Here is a 20,852-nt window from a genome sequence, read left to right on the forward strand (position 1 = left end):
TGCTGCTGTGTGCCATGTCAGGCAGCTGGGTATCTCGAAGCCCTCGCAAAAGCTGGATGCCACGAGCCTGTAATCACGTGGTGCCATACGTGTCCTCTTTTTACATCTGAACAAGGCATTCTGTTCTATCTCTTTCAATAGCGGGACTCTCCATCTGAACCAAAGCACCCCATTTCCAAGTGTGTACTGCTGGCCAGCCTGCCTGGCACCCCTGAAGCAGCATGGGTGGGTGGGAGAAACACTGGCCCACCGCCACCTCTATGGCCCCACTAACGGAAACGGTGTGGGCTGAGGGCTCTGCAGGCTCCGAGGGCCAATGTATACAGTGTGCCTCACATTACCAGGCGATGGACAGCCAGATGCCTGACGCAGTGCAAGCCACTGTGCTTTTACTGTCAGCTCCCATGAAAGGGAGATTTAAGGGGAGCGATTTAGTAGTGGAGTGGTGATGCCTGTCCATTGCCAATTACCTCTCCCCTAATGGGCACACAATGGCACCTGCCATCCAACCTTAAGCTAGATAATTATTTGTTATTTATATAGCGCCTTAAGCCAAAGGGCTTTACAGAGAACATATGTACATACATTTATCATCCCACCCGAAGTTGGTGCTCATTTATCGACCTCGGAAGGATGAAAGGCTGAGTTGGCCTTGCCGGGATTCGTACCTGCGACCTGCCGATCACACATAGATCGCAGCAGCGAGCGCTCAACCCGCTGAGCTATCTTACCGACAAATGGTCAACCCTCATAACAACTTCGAGAAAGTGCCATGTTGTGCACAACTGGTGTCAACTGATTTTGGTAGAAATAAACCACAACTTGAGTACAAGTTCACCTTTTCAAAACGGTGTTGAGCGATTGGAAGCAAAATAATGTAAGCAAGAGAACAAGCAGGATAACGGGGGGGAGGGGGGGCATACCTCCAGAGACTCTGCTGGCATGTGTTTCATTCGGGTTTATCACCAATAATGACTCGAGGTGTGGTCAGATACCCCTCTGCATAGTTGAGTTGGCTCTGCAGCCTTAATTCTACAAGCAAAATCCCATTATCATCCAGGAGAGCGGCAGTGCACATCTGCTCCCGCTTTCCTCATGATAAAATTACTCCCTCTGGCACTGCGGGAAGGGCATCGCTGACTGATGCTCATTCCCTCCAAATCAAAGCTCTTTAAAGTGCTCACATCCATAGTGCCACATGCCACCTCTTCTCACATCTCATTCCCGTTGGGCATCATTTCACCTGCCGCCGCAATCGTCCATCCTTGGGGTCCAGCTGGACAGCGAGATGTGCCTCTCCACAATCATGACTAATGCCAACAATGCAGCCACCTCCCGCTACTCATCGTGCGCAATGTCTGTCCCGTCTCACCTTCCACTGATCCAAACCTCAATGTTGAGCAACTACCCAAAGGAGTTAATCGGACGAATTCTTGATTTAGGGCCTACAAAAAAGTCACCATATATCCCTTCATTCCTTTCGAATGCCTGACCTCCTTTGCACCAGATTGAGGACTGTGTGTCTGTCTGTGTGTGTGCTGTGCGTTGACACGCCCGTCCCTTGTAGTATGTATGCAGCACTGCAGCAGTGACATGGGATCCTAGGGTGAGGCTCGAAATGTGGCCTTAGTAGATAAAAGGGCAAACGGTTTTGTTAAGTTTAACTCTGAGTATAACTTAGACTACAAGGGAAAACCTTCGTTTTATTGTAGAGACTGAGAGCCCCCAGGTGGGTGCACTCTCCATAACGGTCAGCAATACACTCTTGACACTGTTTCCCGAACTCCCAGGAGTTCGAGAACGGCATCAGGATCATTACAAGATTACATCACAACTGGTAATTTAAATGATTCATATAGCTCTATTTCTGCTTCAACGCGTCTTTTAATTTCTTTCTGCAGGGATGGCAGAGAGTTTACTGAGTCCAAATCTATAGCACTTGTCACCATGCTGTCTCAGCAAGTCTCCAATGGTTGCTTTCTTTCTTCAGGAGAAACTAATGGCGCCTCCTGGCTTGCCATGGTGTGGCGCTAGATGCAGGCCGCCCTGCTGCCCCTGTGCGAGTGAATGGTGGTGTACGCTTACGTGCTAACGTTCCGCAATGCGCTTCATGGGCATGGCGTTGGAAGTGAAGTGGTTTGGGCAAAGGCCTTTAAAGTAATTTGAATCCAACCTCACCAAACGCCTTTTTCAATAGCCTTTATTTCACTGTGTAGCTTTCTTAAAAAAAATAATAATAATATATGCTGTCAAAGCGTATGTACAATTAGGGCAGAAATACCCTTTGCTGGAAGTTAGCCCAGGACAAGTCTACTGCCATGAATGTTAGAGGTACTCTGTTAACCCTTTAGTGCTAAGGACAAGTCCACTTGCATAGAGCTCAGCATTTTCTACAAAAAAACGCTTTGTTGTTTTGGTGTGATTCCTTATTTTTTTTAAACAAAGCAAATGCTAATAATTAGGCGAACTAAGACCCATGAGGGGGCCAACCCTACCCCCTGCCAGCTCATGCTGTGTGTGATAGCTCTCTATTTCGGGCTGATAACTTCTGGTCCTGCCTGTCGTTTTGACTTTTGCAAAGGTGTGGATGTATACCTTTATAACTGCAGCCATGATACCATTGCCCGTTGACCCAAGTGGGAACAGTACCACTTGGCCCTTTACAGTAGCAATACTGTGCTACAACTTATTTATGAATTTCATTTGTATAGCGCGCAAACAGCCCGGAGGCATCGAGGCGCTGTTGCAAGTACATGTGATTTGTGATGCATTCATACAAACATTATTGCATTAGGTTACATGTATAGTATATGTAGGTACGAAAGAGCCCCGACGATGCAGTTAAAGATTAGCATTAGCAGAAAAGCTAATCAACTGCACATCAAACACAAATGGCCTTGTCACATACACTTTTTCAAGACTCACTAATTCAATGCTAACACACAAATCAAACATGCAATGTGTCCCGTGACCAGATATGTGCAATATTGTTACTGGGGTATATAATATAGAGCCGTAAAGATGATATTGTTTCTAATTTTCTATTTCACAATGCTTTTTGAAGTCTGGGCTCATGCCCTCGAAGCCATTCTGCAAAAACACTGTCTTTGGGCTGCCAATACTGTCCAATACAGCATTTATAGTTTCCTTAGATGTCTGTGCATTTGTGACCAAGCATGTGCACAGCCACTCACCCTCTTGGCCTCATAATTAATAAAATGTTCTGTTCAGCATGCATCAGTTCTTCTCATGATCTACGTGAGACACAGAAATAAATAATACCCAATTTGAAACGATACTGAAGTTGCAAATGGCAGAGGACTTCTGTGCCCATATTAGGGGGGCTTTATAAGGGAGTGCCTTGCTGCTGCAGGCACGCAGCTCGTTATGCATGAGGAGATGGCATCTGCAATCCCAAACAAGTCAATGGCAAATAAGCTGGCATCACGGGAATGACATAGACAGCGCTGGACACTTCACATGTGTGTGTGTTTAGTACCAGCTATTATCAATACAAGCTGCTGTAAAATACACCATCACACTTGCACACGTAAGAATAGTGTACCGCCATTAATATGTAAAACCGAATGCTTTTTTCATATTTCGGTGGGTTTTTTGGACAGTAAATTGCACATTTTGTAGGCCATTTTTCCAAAAATTTCGTGGGGGGAGAACCCCCCGCTCCCCGCTTGGGGGGGTGGGCTCGCGCGGTGCGCGCGCGCTCGCTACTAAATTCGCCCTGGCAAATTTACGCCCCACCAGCTTTCAAACTCACCAGCCGCCACTGTTCAGGTGTCTTCAAAGAGATGTGCATCACTTAATTTGTTTGGTGCATGGCACCACGCACTGCTGATATCGCTCATGGGCACCGAGTTGCCATGATTAGAATGTTTCTGTCTGTGGGCCAGGGGAGGCCCTGAGCTACCTCTTGTTCGTGATGGAGTCTCCCCAGTGGAATGTACTAAACAGTTCATAAATGAAAGCTTCATGAGTTACTTATGAGTTTGGGAGGTAAATTAACATTTCTGTCCAAAAGGTTCTCATTGCCAAAGATGTGCTGCATACAGCATACACCGTTTTGCATTATGTAATGCTCCCGAAGAGAAGTGTAGATGAGATGAAGCAAATCATGATAATGCCATGCAGAATATCACTGCGGTGAAGCAAGAAAGTTATGGATTATGGTAGGCTTTAAATAAGTATAGCACTGAATGACAATATAAATGAAAACGGAAGATTTAAGGTACCAGAGACTAGTGTATATACCGCTTCATTTGTTGTGTGCATGGGGTGGGCTGGCTCTGGCCAGCATTCCTGTACTGCACCTGTTGAAAACTCACTCCCAGGGTTTTCACCACAATGTGTGGGCACTGGGAACTGCCATTAGTATTAAATCATCAAACAAACCTGTCATACGAATATTATAGCCAGCTACCCGTTTACACTCTTTCTCTACTTCGCACAATGAATCTTCCAAATGCATCAATGCTTGAAAGACTGACCGAGGGTATTAGGGCTGCTTTAAATGTAACTACTGTATAATCACTATTACCAGCACAATGATGAGCAACGCAGCTGAAACAATGTGTTTCCTTGGCTGCCCGTTGTATTTATGTGTGTATTTATATCACAGTTAAGCATCAAAACCATAAAAAGAAACTGTGGGGTTCTTCTATAACTGATTGTAATACTTACATATTTGTGGATAGACTGTGTGCTCAGTCATTGTGATTGCAGGCTTGCTTTTCTTCTTGGCATCCTTGGACGCCTTCCAGTTCATTAGGAATTGCCTTGCCATGTCATGTATTTCCTTCCCATCCAGAATTTCTGAAAGTACAATAGAACCAAATAACACATCTTATACTAAATACACTACCAAATACATCCTATACTATAAATGGCTCATGTGCCCGGCCCATACAATTGCATGTATATTTTAGTGTTATCCGTTTGGCTGGCCAGAATCAAAAATATATATTTAAGCAGCTGCTTTAAATAAGCAAAAGGTTACTACATTTTTACTACAAACTCATTGTTGTGGACCAGTGGGTTTGAATAGTGGTTCATAAAAACCTTAAATAGACTGGTGAAAAAATAGGCCCAGTGAGCAAGGGTAATTTGTACTGATCAACAAAGATTTCTTGTTTCTCTGTTTTCCAAAAAAAGAGTGGATGATCTCTGAGGAAACAGCATTTTAGAAGAGGAGTTTTCTTTGTTAGGATTATGCATGCCCCAAAAGGGGATAACACATATCTTTTAAAAATGGTTATACTACAAAAGAAACCGATACATCTTCACAAGTGTAGGGAAAACAACAAGATATTCCACGACTCCACTGATTTATAACAAAGAACTTAAAGCTTATAGGCTTCCAATGGGACTGACTTCACAACTGGTTCCTTATGAGTTGTAGGCCTACGTTACGAGAATACAAACATTTTCCTCCACAGTTTGGTATAACTCAAAAATACATTCTACACTTACCGCACAACAAATCTAGATATACTTAAAAAAATAAATTGTTTACACACGATAGAAACGATGGAAATCTTGGGCCCGTGATTGGGTATTGCTAAATCTGCGAACTTTTGCAGATTATGCAAAAATGCAAATGCGTTAGAAACAATAACACTTTTTTTTTGGATTGTCCGGCAATATGAATGGAAAGTACTGAATTCTTTTACAAATACGTACATATTAGTATAGCTCTAAACTCGGAGCACTCCTGGGCACGATGTATGAACAGCAACTAAATTGGTCAAAACAAGAGCAAACTAGAAGACCTGAAGATTAACTTCATCTCACCCTCAAAGCATTCTTGAAATAATCCTAGGTCTTACTGTCTTCTACACATATTGTAATTCATTTTTGATAGTTTAAATTGTTGAAATAATTAATTGTAGGTTAGTCATTGCATATATCTGTATTGTTTATTAACATTATTTTTTTCTCTTTTTCGTATTTTCTTTTTGTCTGTATTATTTGTATAAATGTTCGACTTAAACCACATGATATGAAGGCAAAGTATACAAGGTTAACTTGCAACTAAATGACACATAAAACAATAAAAAACGATAACAGCATTTCCCAATCGATAGAAATCGTAGGTTAGTCACTGTTATAACATGATATTGTACTCCTACATTATCCCAGGTGCTGCCATCACTGGGACAGTTAACCCCCTGACACAAGCATTCTACACACTGTGATGGAGTCACTCATAGGGCGCTCATGGAGTGGGTTTTAGGGGGCGGTCTATTGGGGTCAGGGATAGCCACCTGCTAAGTAATGTGTCCCTTGGAAGATGGTGTGGGGTGGATCAAACAGAGTCCACCCATCCCCACCCCATTGAACCTGCAGTGAGCCCCACATCCATCCCATCAGGGAAGGCTTCCCATTGTGGCCATAATATATCTCCTTGAGATGTATTAAATGGGATGATGGGATGGGTACCCCATAATAGAGCATTGGGGGTGGACTAGTACCAACGGCTAGAAACACAGAACACACCAGCGTGAGGAGGGATTTGAAAGAGACAGCAACTCCCGCCAGTGTACCGCTCTTACCAGTCTCGGGTTTGCAAGCCTGCTTGCAGAGCAGCAGATCCCTCATTGTCTCAATCATGCTCGTATTGCTGGCCTAGGATTGCCTTACAGGCTTCTCTTGTGCCCCACCTCTTTAATCCCTTTAATACTGCCCCATTCACCGACAACAGTTTCCCTACCTTTCATGCGTCTATAACTCGAGTACCTTGATAGTAGCCTGGTCTTGGTTTCTTTTACGCAACTCAATGCTATAGTGGCTTGAACCGGACTATCATCACTAAATCATCACTTGGTAGACAAAGAGGATCTGTAAGGGAATGCTGAGTCAATGGGCTAGACACATAGGGTCTGTAATACAAGGTGACATTTGTAAAAGGAGAGCAAAGAAGAAGTTCAGGACGAAATTTCCAAGGGAAAATAAGGGAGTTTGGGAACAATTTAAAAGCAAGACAACAGAATTTGTTGAGGAGTGCTTTGGCCTGGACCTCCGGTGTAGACTCCACAAAACCATGGGAGGTTTAGTCAGCTTCCATAAACATGAAGCAATGGAGTAACATTATCATTAATGAGGGGGCCTTAAACGTCAGGAGAGATGCCATTCCCGACCAGCATACAGTACGTGCCGAGGACCATCACGCGTGTATATATCTATTACACAGCCACAGTAGTAGCTGTGTAGTTATGGTTACGTTGCTAATCCCATAGGAAGAGCACTTTTTGGGCAGCTTATAACTTCGCTCCCCCTGGACGAATGCACACCAAACTTTGCAAAAAAAAAAAGTATATGGCCCACTCTGAATTCTTTTGCAAAGTTTGGTGAGGTTTGGTCCAGGGGGGGCAAAGTTATAGGGGGGGTCCCAAAACTTGTTTTTCTCCCATAGACTGAATGGGGAAAAAACTTTGCTCACGCCTACAGCCCAAACCGCTGGACGGATTTTCACCAAATTTGGGCAGGAGCAGCGGCTTGGTCCCGAAAGCGTGCCTTTGTAAATTTGGTGAAAATCCATCCAGCAGTTTTTTTTAAAAATGACCAAAAAGTAGGTCACAAAAAATTAGTGATATCTATGACCGCTCTGCGGACACATTTCCCTGTTCACTCCGTGGAGAGTGTCCTGATTGTCTAAGCAGGTTGCGTCATGTTCGCGGACATGCGACATGTCCGCTGATTGGATGGTGAAGAGCGTGGAGTGCATCAGAGTTTTTGGGACGCCCGCCATCTTGTATCCGTGGACAGCCGCGGACAGCGCGGCGACAAATGTTGGAGGAATACAATTTTTGCAAGTGTGTTGGCGTTTAAGACTGGGGAGGGTGGGGGAGTAAGAGATGGGTCAAATATTGTATCTATTTAGGTTGCAGGCACCCCTGTTGTGTTCGTTGTGTCCACGGACAGCCACGCTGTCCTTGATGTCCGTAATCGACCAAAATGGGAGTGTCCTAAGGACACTATACCTGTCCGTACTGTCAGCAGGCAAGTTGAAACTGTTCTAAGAACATACACGGTTTGGTTTGGTAACTGGAGTACATATATTCTTTGTCAATTTCTGTGATGAAATAAAAGATCATGTTGGTATTGGTAGTTTGTAAGGACTTATAACATTGAATAATAGACATTCTTTATTCATTTCGACCCTCATATTTAGTAGAGAACAAACCAGCGTACTGTGCTATTTACTCAGTTTCTGTGTTTGTTTTTCAAATCATTGGATCTGTGGGAGAAAAAGAAAATCCATGTCGGATTAAAAAAACCTTTTTTGTTATGCTACAGTCTATTTGTTTGTTTGTTTGTTTGTTTCCAGAGTTCACTTGTTGTTTCTGGCTAATGTTCTATCTGTTGGATTGTTGCATATTTTTGGAACAGTTAGATACCTGTTGGCTTATTCTAATTGTCTATTTTTTGTTATCATTTAGTGGTATTGATTTATCTGTTTGGTTGTTGCAAAATATTTTGGCAGTTAGATACCTGTTGGCGTATTCTAATTGTCTATTTTGTGTTATCATTTAGTGGTATTTATTTATCTGCTTGGTTGTTATAGAATCTTGGGGCAGTTAGATACCTGTTGGCGTATTCTAACAGTTTATAGTTTTTTAATTGAAGTTTTGTTAATGTTTAAGTACAGATTAGTTATTAAATGTTGGTTTTAAGAAGATTAAATAAGCGTTTGTAAGATTTGCTGGTAATCTCTGCTTTAGAGTAATGGTACTATCATTACATTTGAACCATCCACATTTCTTTTAATATATGCAGTGTAGTGACCTGCATTGGTTGTGGCTCCTGTGTGCTAGATTATACTTATTGTTGTGAAGGTTTTCTTACCAAGTGATACTTGACCATGTGTGAATCCAGTCAGCTTGCAGTTGTTTTTTGTACCATCTGCATTGTAACGTAGAAGCATTAGTATTATGTATTTACTATGTGTTTGTATTAGTAAGGTGGAGTGATTATCTGAATTGCAGGTAGTACATAATCTACCATGGTTTGCATTTTGTACAAGTTGCTGAAATGGAACGGATTCACAATTAGGTATGGATACATACATGAAGCGCTCATTAGGGATTTGTTCCTGTGTTACATTGCTGCAGAGAGTGCATGTATGTTTCCACATGTATGAAATCTGGAAGATTTCATTTATAGGTATGTTTTTGTGTTCCAGTACTTGTAGTAAGTACATTAGAAATTCTTATGGATCTTCTTGTGAGTTTATAGTGAATTTCACCATTCCAGCACAGTAGTCCAATTCTTGTGTATTCCATGAACACTATACGTGTTGTCAGGATTATTTGTTGCGTTTCTATGAAGTACTAACATTTGCAAACACAATTGGTCTGTACTGTGTAAGTAAATGTTGTCAACAATTGGTGGTAATTGAAATAGAATATTCATTGCTACATTTGCATAGCAATTTACACCAGTTATATTAGAAAATTTGAATGGACCAGATAGGTCTGTGTCCAAGTCATTTTTTCAGAGTGTTTGTTGCTTCTTTGAAGAAGTACCTGAGTTACTTTGAGTAATAGGTTCTTCTTTGGTTGTGGTAATTGATGAAATATTAGCTTCTTTTACTCTTTGGAGTATTTGAAGTGAGATCCTGTTGCATTTCTGTTTGAATTATTTTTCTTTTACAATGTTTTCCTTTTTGTGGAACAGAATATGTTTTTAGATGGGGGGTTGTATAGTGAACATAGTCTATTGTATTCAAAATGCAAGGAATATCAACGTTTACTTTACTTGCATCAAAGTTGATTAGAAAGAGACCGTCAAGTGTACGTAAGCGTCATAGTGCTACGCAGCTCATGCCTTCTTTAAAGACTGTGTTACCAATATCTATCAATGCTTTGTCTAGGGTAAGACCTTGTGATTTATGAATAGTGACTGCGTATGCTAGAGTTAGAGAAAATTGTTCTCTGTGTACATACATGTCTTTGAAGAGAAGGAATCAAGCTGTTGAGCGCCCTATCCTTTTTACTTCTGCAAGTTTGTCAAAGAGAATATTGACAAACTGAATTTTGTTGTCATGTGGGTATGTTTGAAAGCCAACAACTGTACGCAGTGCTCCATTAACTAGTCCTTGCTCCACGTCAAGGTTACGTTTAAGCATTACTCTACAGTTTAAGGATAATTTTTATATTTTCTCCAAACCAGCTGTGTTGGAGATAGAATTTACTAAGGTATTTAGTCTTGTTGTGGCTTGTTGACACATGGGAAGTGTCATACCATGTACATCCAGTTTGCATGTGGAGCAAATTTCAAATCTTGGTTGCATTTCTTTTTTCAACATTGTTTCATTGAATTTGGAACAGCTTGCAAGAGTTGGCATTAAGGACCTACACTTGACATTTTTGTGTGCTAATTGTTCCATAACATCAGCATTGTGAATGGCCTGTGAGGCAGCTTCAGGGATGTGCTCTCCCACAGGAGTGTTTCTTGTGGTGAGAGGAGCGGAAACTGAGGATGTAGTAGAGGAACTCAACCTACTACTCTCCTCACAAGGTACAACCTTGCGAACGGCCCCACCGTGAAACGACCTTAGGTGTCGCTTCATAGTTCTCGTACCAAAGCTGTACGAACCAACCCTCCCACGACTCAGCACCCTATTGCACTGGTTGCAGGTGACCTTGTTCGCACGCGCCTTGGGAACGTTACCATGAATGGTAAATAACCGCCACACCCAAGACTCACGGCGAGTGCTGGTAGTAGGGACTTCCACTACCTCATCCTCGTCATCCTCTTCATCCTCCTCCTCTACAACCTCACGCCTGTTCCCCACTTCAGGCCCTTGGGGAGGCGGTGGTGGTGGAGGGTTTGGGGGTGGTGCTGAGGCAGATGTAGCACCAGGTGGAAGTAGAAGAGCCATGGATGCCATCAGGTTTCAGCAAAATCTGGAAGATTGGCAGCCAAAGTACACAGTGTTCTGTCAGATAGCCAGAAACACAATGAGGATGAGCTCTGGGGTGTGGGCTTTTATAGGGGTGCAAATGTGTGCGGTTCGCGAACACCCGCGCTCTCTGCGGACAGATCCAACACCCAAAAAAGGCTCAAAAAGTTCCAAAAAGTATGTAGAAAGTCAGGGTCATTGTCTGGGACATGTGCTATGGTGAATTTTTACTAAAAAATACTGTGGATTGCCTGAAAAGGTACTTTTAAAATGTTCGGGGACCCAGACAGTGTCCGCAATTCAGGACACACACTCAGTGTGGGTGCGGTCACATGATGGTGACGCGAACATGTCCGTGAAGGGAACGGGTGTCCGCAGGACACCAAATGCACGGGAACCGTCGTGCACATGCGCGCGGGTGTTCTACGGACAGTGTTTGGGTCCTGAAACTAATTAAAAGTGCAACACAAGTGAAACTAACAGTTACAGACAGGTGCGATGTTCGGAGAACTTACGGGTGTGGTGCGCATGTGCGTAGATGTTCTCCAGGCAGTATGGACAGGTATAGCGTCCTTACGACACCTCCATTGTCATTTGATTAGGGACATCCTGGACACTGCATGTATTCTTACAATAGTTTCAATTTGCCTGCGAACGGTACGGACAGACATAGCATCCTTAGGACACCTCAATTTTTTCGTTTAATCACGAACATCCCGAGCACCGTGTGTGGTCTTAGAACAGTTTCAACTTGCCTGCGAACAGTACAGACAGGTATAGCATTCTTAGGACATCCCCATTTTGTTTACTTACGGACATCCCGGACACCGTGTGTGTTCTTAGAACAGTTTCAACTTGATTGCGGACATTACGGACAGGTATAATGTCCTTAGGACACCCCCATTTTGGTTAATTACGGACATTCCGGACACCCGCGCTGTCCGCGGACACCGCAACTGCTTTTTAAAAAAAAATAAGACACAAAGGACTGAATTAAAACACACATAATATTTTTTTTAAATTATATATAGATGTACAATTTATGAAAGAGAAGGGGAAGCAGAAACTGACACGAACACAGGGGAATTGGGGATTTCAAGAGGATGGATAGGAGGAGATGAAGGGATGGAAGTCTCATCAAAACGTTTTTCTTTGTGGAGAAGGTTTGGGGATAATTGACTGGGATATGGAGAGGGGAGACAGGTACACGTGGAACCATGGTATTTAATTTTTTCTTTTATGTGGTCCTCCACACATTTTTTCAAATGGTTGAAATTTGCCATGTGCATGTCCATTTTTTCTTCCATGCGCTGGAGAATCTTTTCCAATGTATCTTTTGGTGTACTATTTTCAATGTTTGTATGGTCTGTTAAAACATATATATATATATATATATATATATATATATATATGTTAAGTGTACATAAAGTAATGCTTATTAATTTGCTTATATAGAGAAGTGTCTACGATTAGTATCACTATAATTTCCTCACCTGGGAAATTCTCCTCAAGCCATTCTAAAGTATATATACAAATATATATATTACTTTTATTGTATCTAATACAGAAATTTTAGAAATATATAAGAAAAATGAAGTATACTTACTAGCTTCTGGTAGTATTGATTGGTGGATTTGGTGCACATCATCCTTTAGGATGGGGAAGCGCCTGCGTGGGTCCGGCCACGCATCCGATAATTAAGAAGAAGAAGAAGAAGTTGTGTTCTTACTGGTCTGTAGATCTGCTGTTGCTCCTAGTTGTGCAGTTTCTGTGAGGTAATTATGTTGGAAGCCTATTTTTCTTATTTTGGTATATTCCATTTTAGTACATATGGAATTTAAATGGATGGTTGATGTGTTAGATATATAGGTTCCACTTCTTATTTATTACTACATATAATGTGTTTGTGTACTGGTTTTTGAACTTGTGCAGTGTTCATATGGCATGATATAACAATTTAAGATACCCCCCTGAGTTTTTGGGTAGTGTTGCTGTTGTCTGTGTCCGTCCGCGGACATTCGCACAGTCTGCGGACATCAAAATCACTAGCTGGGGGTTCAGTATGTTCTATGTTACATGTATATAAAGTCAGGGATATTATGGTTAAGTTGTGCTACTAAAAATCTATGAAATTCAGTAAAAAAAAGTTGCTAAAGGGACGTTATGGTTAAGTTGTGCTACCAAAAACCTATGAAATTTAGAAAAAAAACTTTGTTAAAGGGACGTTATGGTTCGAAGTAAAACCGAAAACCCCCTGAAATTCGCCAGTTATGGTAAGCTAAGCAACCATAACTCGGGCCACCACGGTGCACTGCTAAGACTAACACCCAGGACATCAAAGATGACATCACAAATGTAATTGATGACATCACTGATGACATCACATGTGATTTCTCTTTTCATGAAAAGTGTGTATTAGGGATTGTTATTATAATGTTGACAAGTGTCAAGGGTCATTGGAATAAATATGAGCTACTTAGTGCATTAAGCAATGCATTGATATAAATAGCATTCTATTATGAAGTTCTATCAAGTATACTAAACTACTCATGTAGAAACATAGGCATTGTGTGCAGCATACATGAAGGAGGTGCAATATTCATAATCTTGCCATGTTGAACAGTGAAATGATAACTGCTTTCTTTTTAGAGTTTTGCGTACTGTGAAACATGTAATAAGTAGCTAATGAAAGCCACTTACTACATAATTGCATTATTACAGACAAAACACAAAGAGACAACAACACATACAAATATAAGTATATACAGGAAAGTGTAGCAGCAGTAGTAGCAGAAAGTGTTCATAGCCTAACTGATTATCTTAATGCAGAGAAATGATTGCTCTGTTTCAAAGCTGCTACTTCCCCTATGTATATGTATTATATGATGTGATACAACCTTAAGGAAAGTAGTGTGAGTACAATGTATACAAATATGAGCATATACAGGGAAAGTACAGTAATAAAAAAACAGAACTATCAGAAAGTGCTGATAACCCTACTGATTAGCTTCATGCACAGAAAGCATTGCTGTCTTTCAAGTTTGTGTCTTCCCCTATGTATATGTTTCATATGATATGACTGGACCTTAAGGGAATTACTGTAAGAGCATACTTGAAGAATAAGTCTACAAATATAGCACCTTTTCAATTTTTAGTTATTGACTTTTACTGAAGAAAACCATGTGGCATAGATATGTCAGTAAAGTGATGTCATCAATGACATTTGTTATGTCATCTTTGATGTCCTGGGTGTTAGTCTTAGCAGTGCACAGTGATGGCGCGAGTTATGGTTGCTTAGCTTACCATAACTGGCGAATTTCAGGGGTTTTTCGGTTTTACTTGGAACCATAACGCCCCTTTAACAAAGTTTTTTTCTGAATTTCATAGGTTTTTGGTAGCGCAACTTAACCATAACGTCCCTTTAGCAATTCTTTTTTACTGAATATATATATATGTGTGTAAGGGCCGCTTGTGGCATCATGTAGACCATGACACACACAAACATGCACTTGTATTACAATTAAACAACTACCTTTGGCAAAGGCAACAAGCCTGTCTTGTTTTAGGTTTAATATGTTGTATCGTGTCTGGGTGTAGAGTGGGTGGATATGTGTTTGGGGATGTGTTTTTGTCTCTCGTAGATGACTGCTATGTACATCTAAAACAGCTTTGTTAATGTAACAAGGATTCACAGCCTGACAACAGGGAATATTCAACAGGATGGGAATCTATTAAAGATCCTGATGCTGCAAGACATGGTTATATCTTCCGGGTGTGTTATATGCAATGAATTGTCAGTCAGTGTATTACCAGCTACTCACACCACATGAGATGGATTGACATTTTATGGGCACATACTTCAAACATGTAGGTTGCAGTAGAACCATATGCCCCTGTAATGGCATTGTATACCCAAGGAGTGTATAATATGCCCTAGTATTCCTGTTGTATGCTTGCTACATAGACTAGGTATTGCCATATTACACCCGGGTGCTAAAACACAAAAACAATGTGCCTGGTACTTACTATATGCCAAGTTACTTACATCATACTGGGTAATGCTATCAAATGGCCAGGTACTGACTACAGTTCCACGGATTACCATGAACAGCCCATGTACTCACACCAGTGCCAGTTTCTGCCATTAAAAGCACAGTTATTCACACCATTGCCATGGATTGTAATCAAAAGCACAGGCACTCACATCATTGCCAATTACCTACAGCACTACCAGAGATTACAATGAAAATAAAATAATGGGTACTCGCACCATTGGTGTGTGTTTCCAGCAACACCCCCACACACAATTGCCAGGAAATACCATCAAAACCCCAGGTACTGACATCATATGGGCAAGTATTCAAATCATAGGCACAGTGGCCACTTTACACCCATAGTGGGTGCAAGGGTCAATGGCCATAGCGTGGAGCCATGGCTTTCTTTCTACAATGTCAGGGCATGGCCTTAGGCGATGCCCCAGACCCTCCCAGAACACACAAAGTACTGACTGGGCCTGGCCTGAGGTCAGGCCTAATAGCCTAATGGCCACTTTACCCAACATCACGTTTGCATGTTAGCATGCAGTACACATTCACCTAAGCAATATATTTGTCATATATCTTGAAATAGTCAACAACATTTTTACTCTGATGGGTTTTTCCGTTGATACATGTTGTGATACCATCAGTTATGTACTCTGTGATGCCATCAGTGTTCTCTAGTTTCCAGTGATGTCATAGATAATGTAATACGTGATGTAAGCAGTGCTGTCAAAAGTGTGCTAAGGAGCCGCAGGAGGGGGCTCAAAGTTAAAGTATTGAGATTTCCAACACTTGGCGAATTTCAGCGTTTACACCATCACTTTAGTGTCACTTCACCTAAAGTTTTCACTGAATTTCAAGGGTTTTGTTGCGTTTAACTGTTTCAACATAATTCTCATAACTAAAGACTTTTTATTTCATTTCTACGGTTTTGTTATACCCAAACCAACTGCAGTAATAACATTTATTTCTTTTCATATCCTCAAGTGTCATCTATCCATCTATATATATATATATATATATATATATTTATATAAAAGTGGGCATGCATGGGTTTGTGGCTGTGCGTATCTTCCCTATACAATTCCACACCGTTTCACCAATCGTTACCAAATTTTGCACTGTCACCTGTTAGGACCCTCCACACATTACTGCCTACATGACATCTGGAAACCCAACCCCTTTCCGCAGATTTCAGCAAAAGTGAAAATGTAGGTGTGGGTTTGTGGCTTCGAGTATGTTCCTGATACAGTTCCACACTGTTTCACCAATCTGCACCAAATTTTGCATAGACACCTGTTAGGACCCTCCTGACATTACTGCCTACATGACATCTGGAAACCCCACCCCTTTCCCCGGATTTCACCAAAAGTGAAAATGTGGGTGTGGGTTTGTGGCTTCACGTATGTTTCCTATACAACTCCAAATGTATCACCAATCTGTAGCACATTTTTCATATTTTGTTAGGAGCCTCTGTACATTACTGGCTACACGACATTTGGACACCCCACTACTTTGCCTGGATTTCAGCAAATGTCTTTGAGTTTGTGACTTCCCTATATAATTCCACACCGTTTCACCAATCTGCACCAAATTTTGCAGTTACCTCTATCTATGAGGGAATGCAAGCCTGGGCAGCTAGTAGCCAATATCATCAGTATGTTTCAAAGAAGCTTCATTGGATTTTTCATCATTATGGGTCCGTGGCCCACTGATCATGGCCTACTGCTATTACCAGTAGCCACTTTGCAATCCCGAGGATCTGTGGGGGGCAATGTGCACCCTATTAGGTATATGGGATGCAGTTGTGGGGTTTAATCAAAGGCCCCAACAAACAGAACTGAAGGGCCCGCTGGAAAAATTATCTGCCAACCTTCATAAAAAGACCTTGACACTGAAAATGAGCCTAATACGGCAGACTGAGGGGGTTTCTGCAAGTAACACAAGGAAGTGCTGCATGAAAGGCCTATCTGTCATTACAAAAGGAAAAGCTGCCTTTTAATTCACAGTGGCAGAAGCAATTCAAAGGCCCCTTTCACATGAAAAGCAGGAATTGGAAACACTGACACTAAAATGGCTTTATATGTGTGTTTGCAGTTTTAAAGCAAGACATGAGAAATTGTTCCCCTGATAACATGAAGATGTCAGGGAAAAGACTTAGGGCCTCATCACAAGTCTGGCAGTAACCCTTAAAAAGTGGCTGTAACGGAATTAGGGTCGCCAATACCGCTCCGCCGGATCATGAGCTGGCGCAAATACCGCCGACTGTATATTCAGCCGGCCACATGAAGCACAAACACAGCTGCATCAAAGGTCCATGTACGGCGGTATTACTGGTGAAATCCGGCACAAATACCTCAGAAAACACGGCGCTGTTACCTCCAGTTTACAGCTGGAGGTAAATCAACACAAGGGTCAGAAATGAAGCCACAGGTGAACCCAATCCACTCCAGAGGGCTACATAAGGCACACCCCTACTCCAAACACTGTTTCCAACACCATGCTGCCACTAGCCACTGTGAGCTGGGACAGGTAGCTGCTTGTGGAAGTTGAGAGGCAGGACAACTAGACTAAGGCACCGGGAGCACAGGGGGAGAGGAGGAGAGAAGGAGGAGAGCCCAAGCAAGGCATGCACCGATCCCTAAGCGTCAGGCCCTCAATGACAGCCAGTTGGTCACTGTGTACCGCCTCAACAGGGAGACCATAACTGAGCTGCTCACCAAAATACAGATCAACATAGGGAGCAGGATCAACGTATGGGGCAGCTGTACCCCTACTGCTGAAGCTAGTGTCTGTCCTACAATTCCTTGGAACTGGCAACTTCCAGCACTTTGTGGCCATGATGCACAGCATGGCACAGTCCACATTCTGCACAATGTTGGCCCAGGTGCTTGAAGCCCTCCTGCGGCAGGTGCAATGCCACATCTCACTGCCTACCATCCAAGCCCAGGTCAATGCCATGAAGGCACATTTCTATGCCGTTGCCCAAATTTCAAATGTGATCACTGCCCTGGACTGTAACCATGTTGCGTTGGTGGCCCACGAAGCAGTGTACGGTAACTGCAGGCACTACACTACTCCCTGAACATGCCGGTGACCTGCAACCCCCAACCTGTACATCACCCACTGCTCTGCCCGCTACCCTGGTTCCACCCGCGATCCCATGGTCCTACAGACCAGCACACTACCAGGATATATGGAGAGGCACAGAGGACTATGGACCTGGATAGTGGGTGAGGAGAAATGCCTTAATGCATGCACTGAGAAGTACATGTCCAAATGTGATGGGGGGTGTGAATAACTACACAAAGCATGGCATGACAAGCAAATGCAGAATCCATACCCGACCACCTCCCACAACAATGTCACAGTTCAGCCCAGGAAGCAGGCACATGTCAGACTTCCTTGGATGGAGAAGCTGATGTACAAATACAGTAGCAACTGTAAACACAAACATGACTACAGGCACCACAATGCAACATACACTAACCAAAGCAATGCTGACAAATGGACACATCGCATCACACAACAACAATCCTGCCAGTACCACAGGTATGCACCCATGTGTGCCAGGCCCACAATGGTGACCCGGTGGCCCCAGATGCTCAGGGAGGGCCCATGGGAAACCCAGCATGCCACATGCATTGTGGAAATACACTACCACATGACAGCCACTGTGTCATCTGCACATGTCACCAACAGGCACCTTACATAACATATGCTGCAAGGGTACAGGGTACATGTGAAGCAGAAACAATGCATGGCACGAGTGACACAGCATACACAGACATTGAATAGACACAATACATGAAATGAAGGCCCATTTTCATGCACACAATGTCTATTGCCCTGAAATTGTGTAAAGCAACTTCCACACCTTAAACTGTGACTAATGGCAGTGCCCCCACACACGGACAGCTTTCGTGTGTTAATAAACTACTGCTAAACCCAACTTACATGAACTCTCATTTGTTGCTTGATCAGAGGCGTTGCTAGGGGGGGGCTAAAGGGGCTATAGCCCCTGGTCTTTTGGTTCTAGCCCCGGACAGAATCTCAGGAGCTACAACCAAAAGACTAGCTAGCCTCCAGTCCCGACAGTTCCAATATTAGCATAGCCCCGGGTCTTTTCCAGACCTAGCAACACCCCTGTGCTTGATATAGTCGAGCTGACTCGAACAAATACATTATTAGATCTCCAGCGAACAGGTGAATGTGATTTTTACAAATAAACCCCTTTAACTCAGCGGGATGGAAGAGTACTGTCTCCTAAGAACCCCTCACCGGCAGCAGGACCCACTACCAAACTACCATGGTCAGCGCAGTGATCTGTTTTTTTCTAGTGCTCTACCCCCCAACTCGTAAAAACAGACGCAAAGGTTAGAGTGAGCCAGCCTCTGACCCTGAGCATAGACTCCTGACAAACATGGGCACTGTCACCCTCTCTATATACAGCTCCAGTAGCTCATGGTAGAACTAAAAATCGATCATAAGGGGAGCAAAAAAAGAACAGTGTTTAGTTCTTGCTGTTTTCATTTATTTTAACATTAGGAAAATTCGTCCCCTGCTTACTTTTTCATCTGCAAAAACGTTGCTTCAAACCCTGGTTTTATCTCAGTTGCACTATTGTTTTTCTCTTTATGTTGGTCCTCCGAAATGTGGTGTTCTTCCGTTGCGGTCACTTCTATATTCTGCAGTTCTGTCTTCCCACACTTTAACGTTTTCGGCTGGACTTAAGTGGTTTAGCAGCGCTGAGAATTCCAATGTCTTTGGTCTTTAAATCTATTGACGCGTTGGCTCCTCCTTATTTATCTGCTCTGATTTCACTTTTTCCTCCACCACATAACCTTCATTCTGACTCTCAGTTTCTTCTTTCTCCCTCTCCTCCTTTTGCTGCTTCTCGTTTTCATTCATTTCAATTACCTGCTCTGAAACCGTGGAATTCTTTACCTCTGGACATCTGCTCTTGGGCTAATCTTTTACAGCTTAAAAAATGCTTAAAAATCCATCTCCTTCATCTTTCCTTCCATGAATAATGTTTTGAACCCCTTCGATGATGCATTTTTTGTTATTCTTTCTATTTTATGTACATTTTAATTAATATGTGAAGTGCTTTAGATAAAAGTCTTATATAAATGCAATAAATAAACAGATGAGCTGATCTCTGATGTTTGTTGATAACTATTCAAAAGACAGAGCATCGAAGCAGAAAAGTCCTGTTTCCTCGTTTTCCCCTTCATGCAGTTTCTTTCGGTCTTGTAATTGTGTGGCTTATGGTGGTGAATTGGTATCAGGAGTCGGTTACCTTCTAAGCAGGTATAGTGATGTTTTCTTTATGAATGCTTTGTAAGTGATGCAGGCTGTCCTGAACAGGATGGCTGCTTGAGGGGGTAGGCAGTGCAGCTCTTTGAGGATGGGTTTGCTGCAGCATGCTGGACGGCTTTCAGAGTGGCAACTGGGACTCCTGCGAGTAGGGCTTTGCCATCGTCCAGTTGGGAGATGGGCATCTACTCTACAAGGTAGGGCAGGGATAAAAGCCTTCCTTTTGTAGAAGAACGCAAACTAATACCTTGCTCTTTGGATAATGTGTGCTTTCAAATGAGAGGTCATAGTCAATGGTAAATCTGAGAGTTTGCACTTGATGAAAGGAAATACATGAATCTAACAAGCTCATGTCCATCACCCACTTCTGGACTTGCACATTCTTTGTGTTTTTTCTGGTGAATTAATTCAGTCAATATGGGCTTTGGGTAGGAGCTTGACATCCGGCTTGGATGGGGGACAGGCAGTGTTTGAGGTAGTTTGCATGCAGAGGTTGAAGAAGACAAGGGATAGGATTGAGCCTTGTCGAACACCACAGGTTATTGGGATGTGCTGGGATCTCTTGGGTCACATCT

General features: G+C 42.5%; 1 protein-coding gene across 2 annotated transcripts in view; it reads right to left on the bottom strand.

Moving 5' to 3' along the window:
• Window positions 1–20,852, bottom strand: part of PPP1R42 (protein phosphatase 1 regulatory subunit 42) — a 1,058,014-nt gene that overhangs the window by 135,978 nt on the left and 901,184 nt on the right. For both annotated transcript variants that reach the window (XM_069621142.1, XM_069621141.1), the window contains one exon: window positions 4,696–4,827. In XM_069621142.1, coding sequence (XP_069477243.1) covers window positions 4,696–4,827 — 132 coding nt within the window. The remainder of the gene's footprint in view (window positions 1–4,695; window positions 4,828–20,852) is intronic.

This window comes from Ambystoma mexicanum, chromosome 5q (assembly GCF_040938575.1).
Source record: "Ambystoma mexicanum isolate Mex_15411 chromosome 5q, UKY_AmexF1_1, whole genome shotgun sequence".
In the NCBI taxonomy this organism is placed as follows: domain Eukaryota; kingdom Metazoa; phylum Chordata; class Amphibia; order Caudata; family Ambystomatidae; genus Ambystoma; species Ambystoma mexicanum.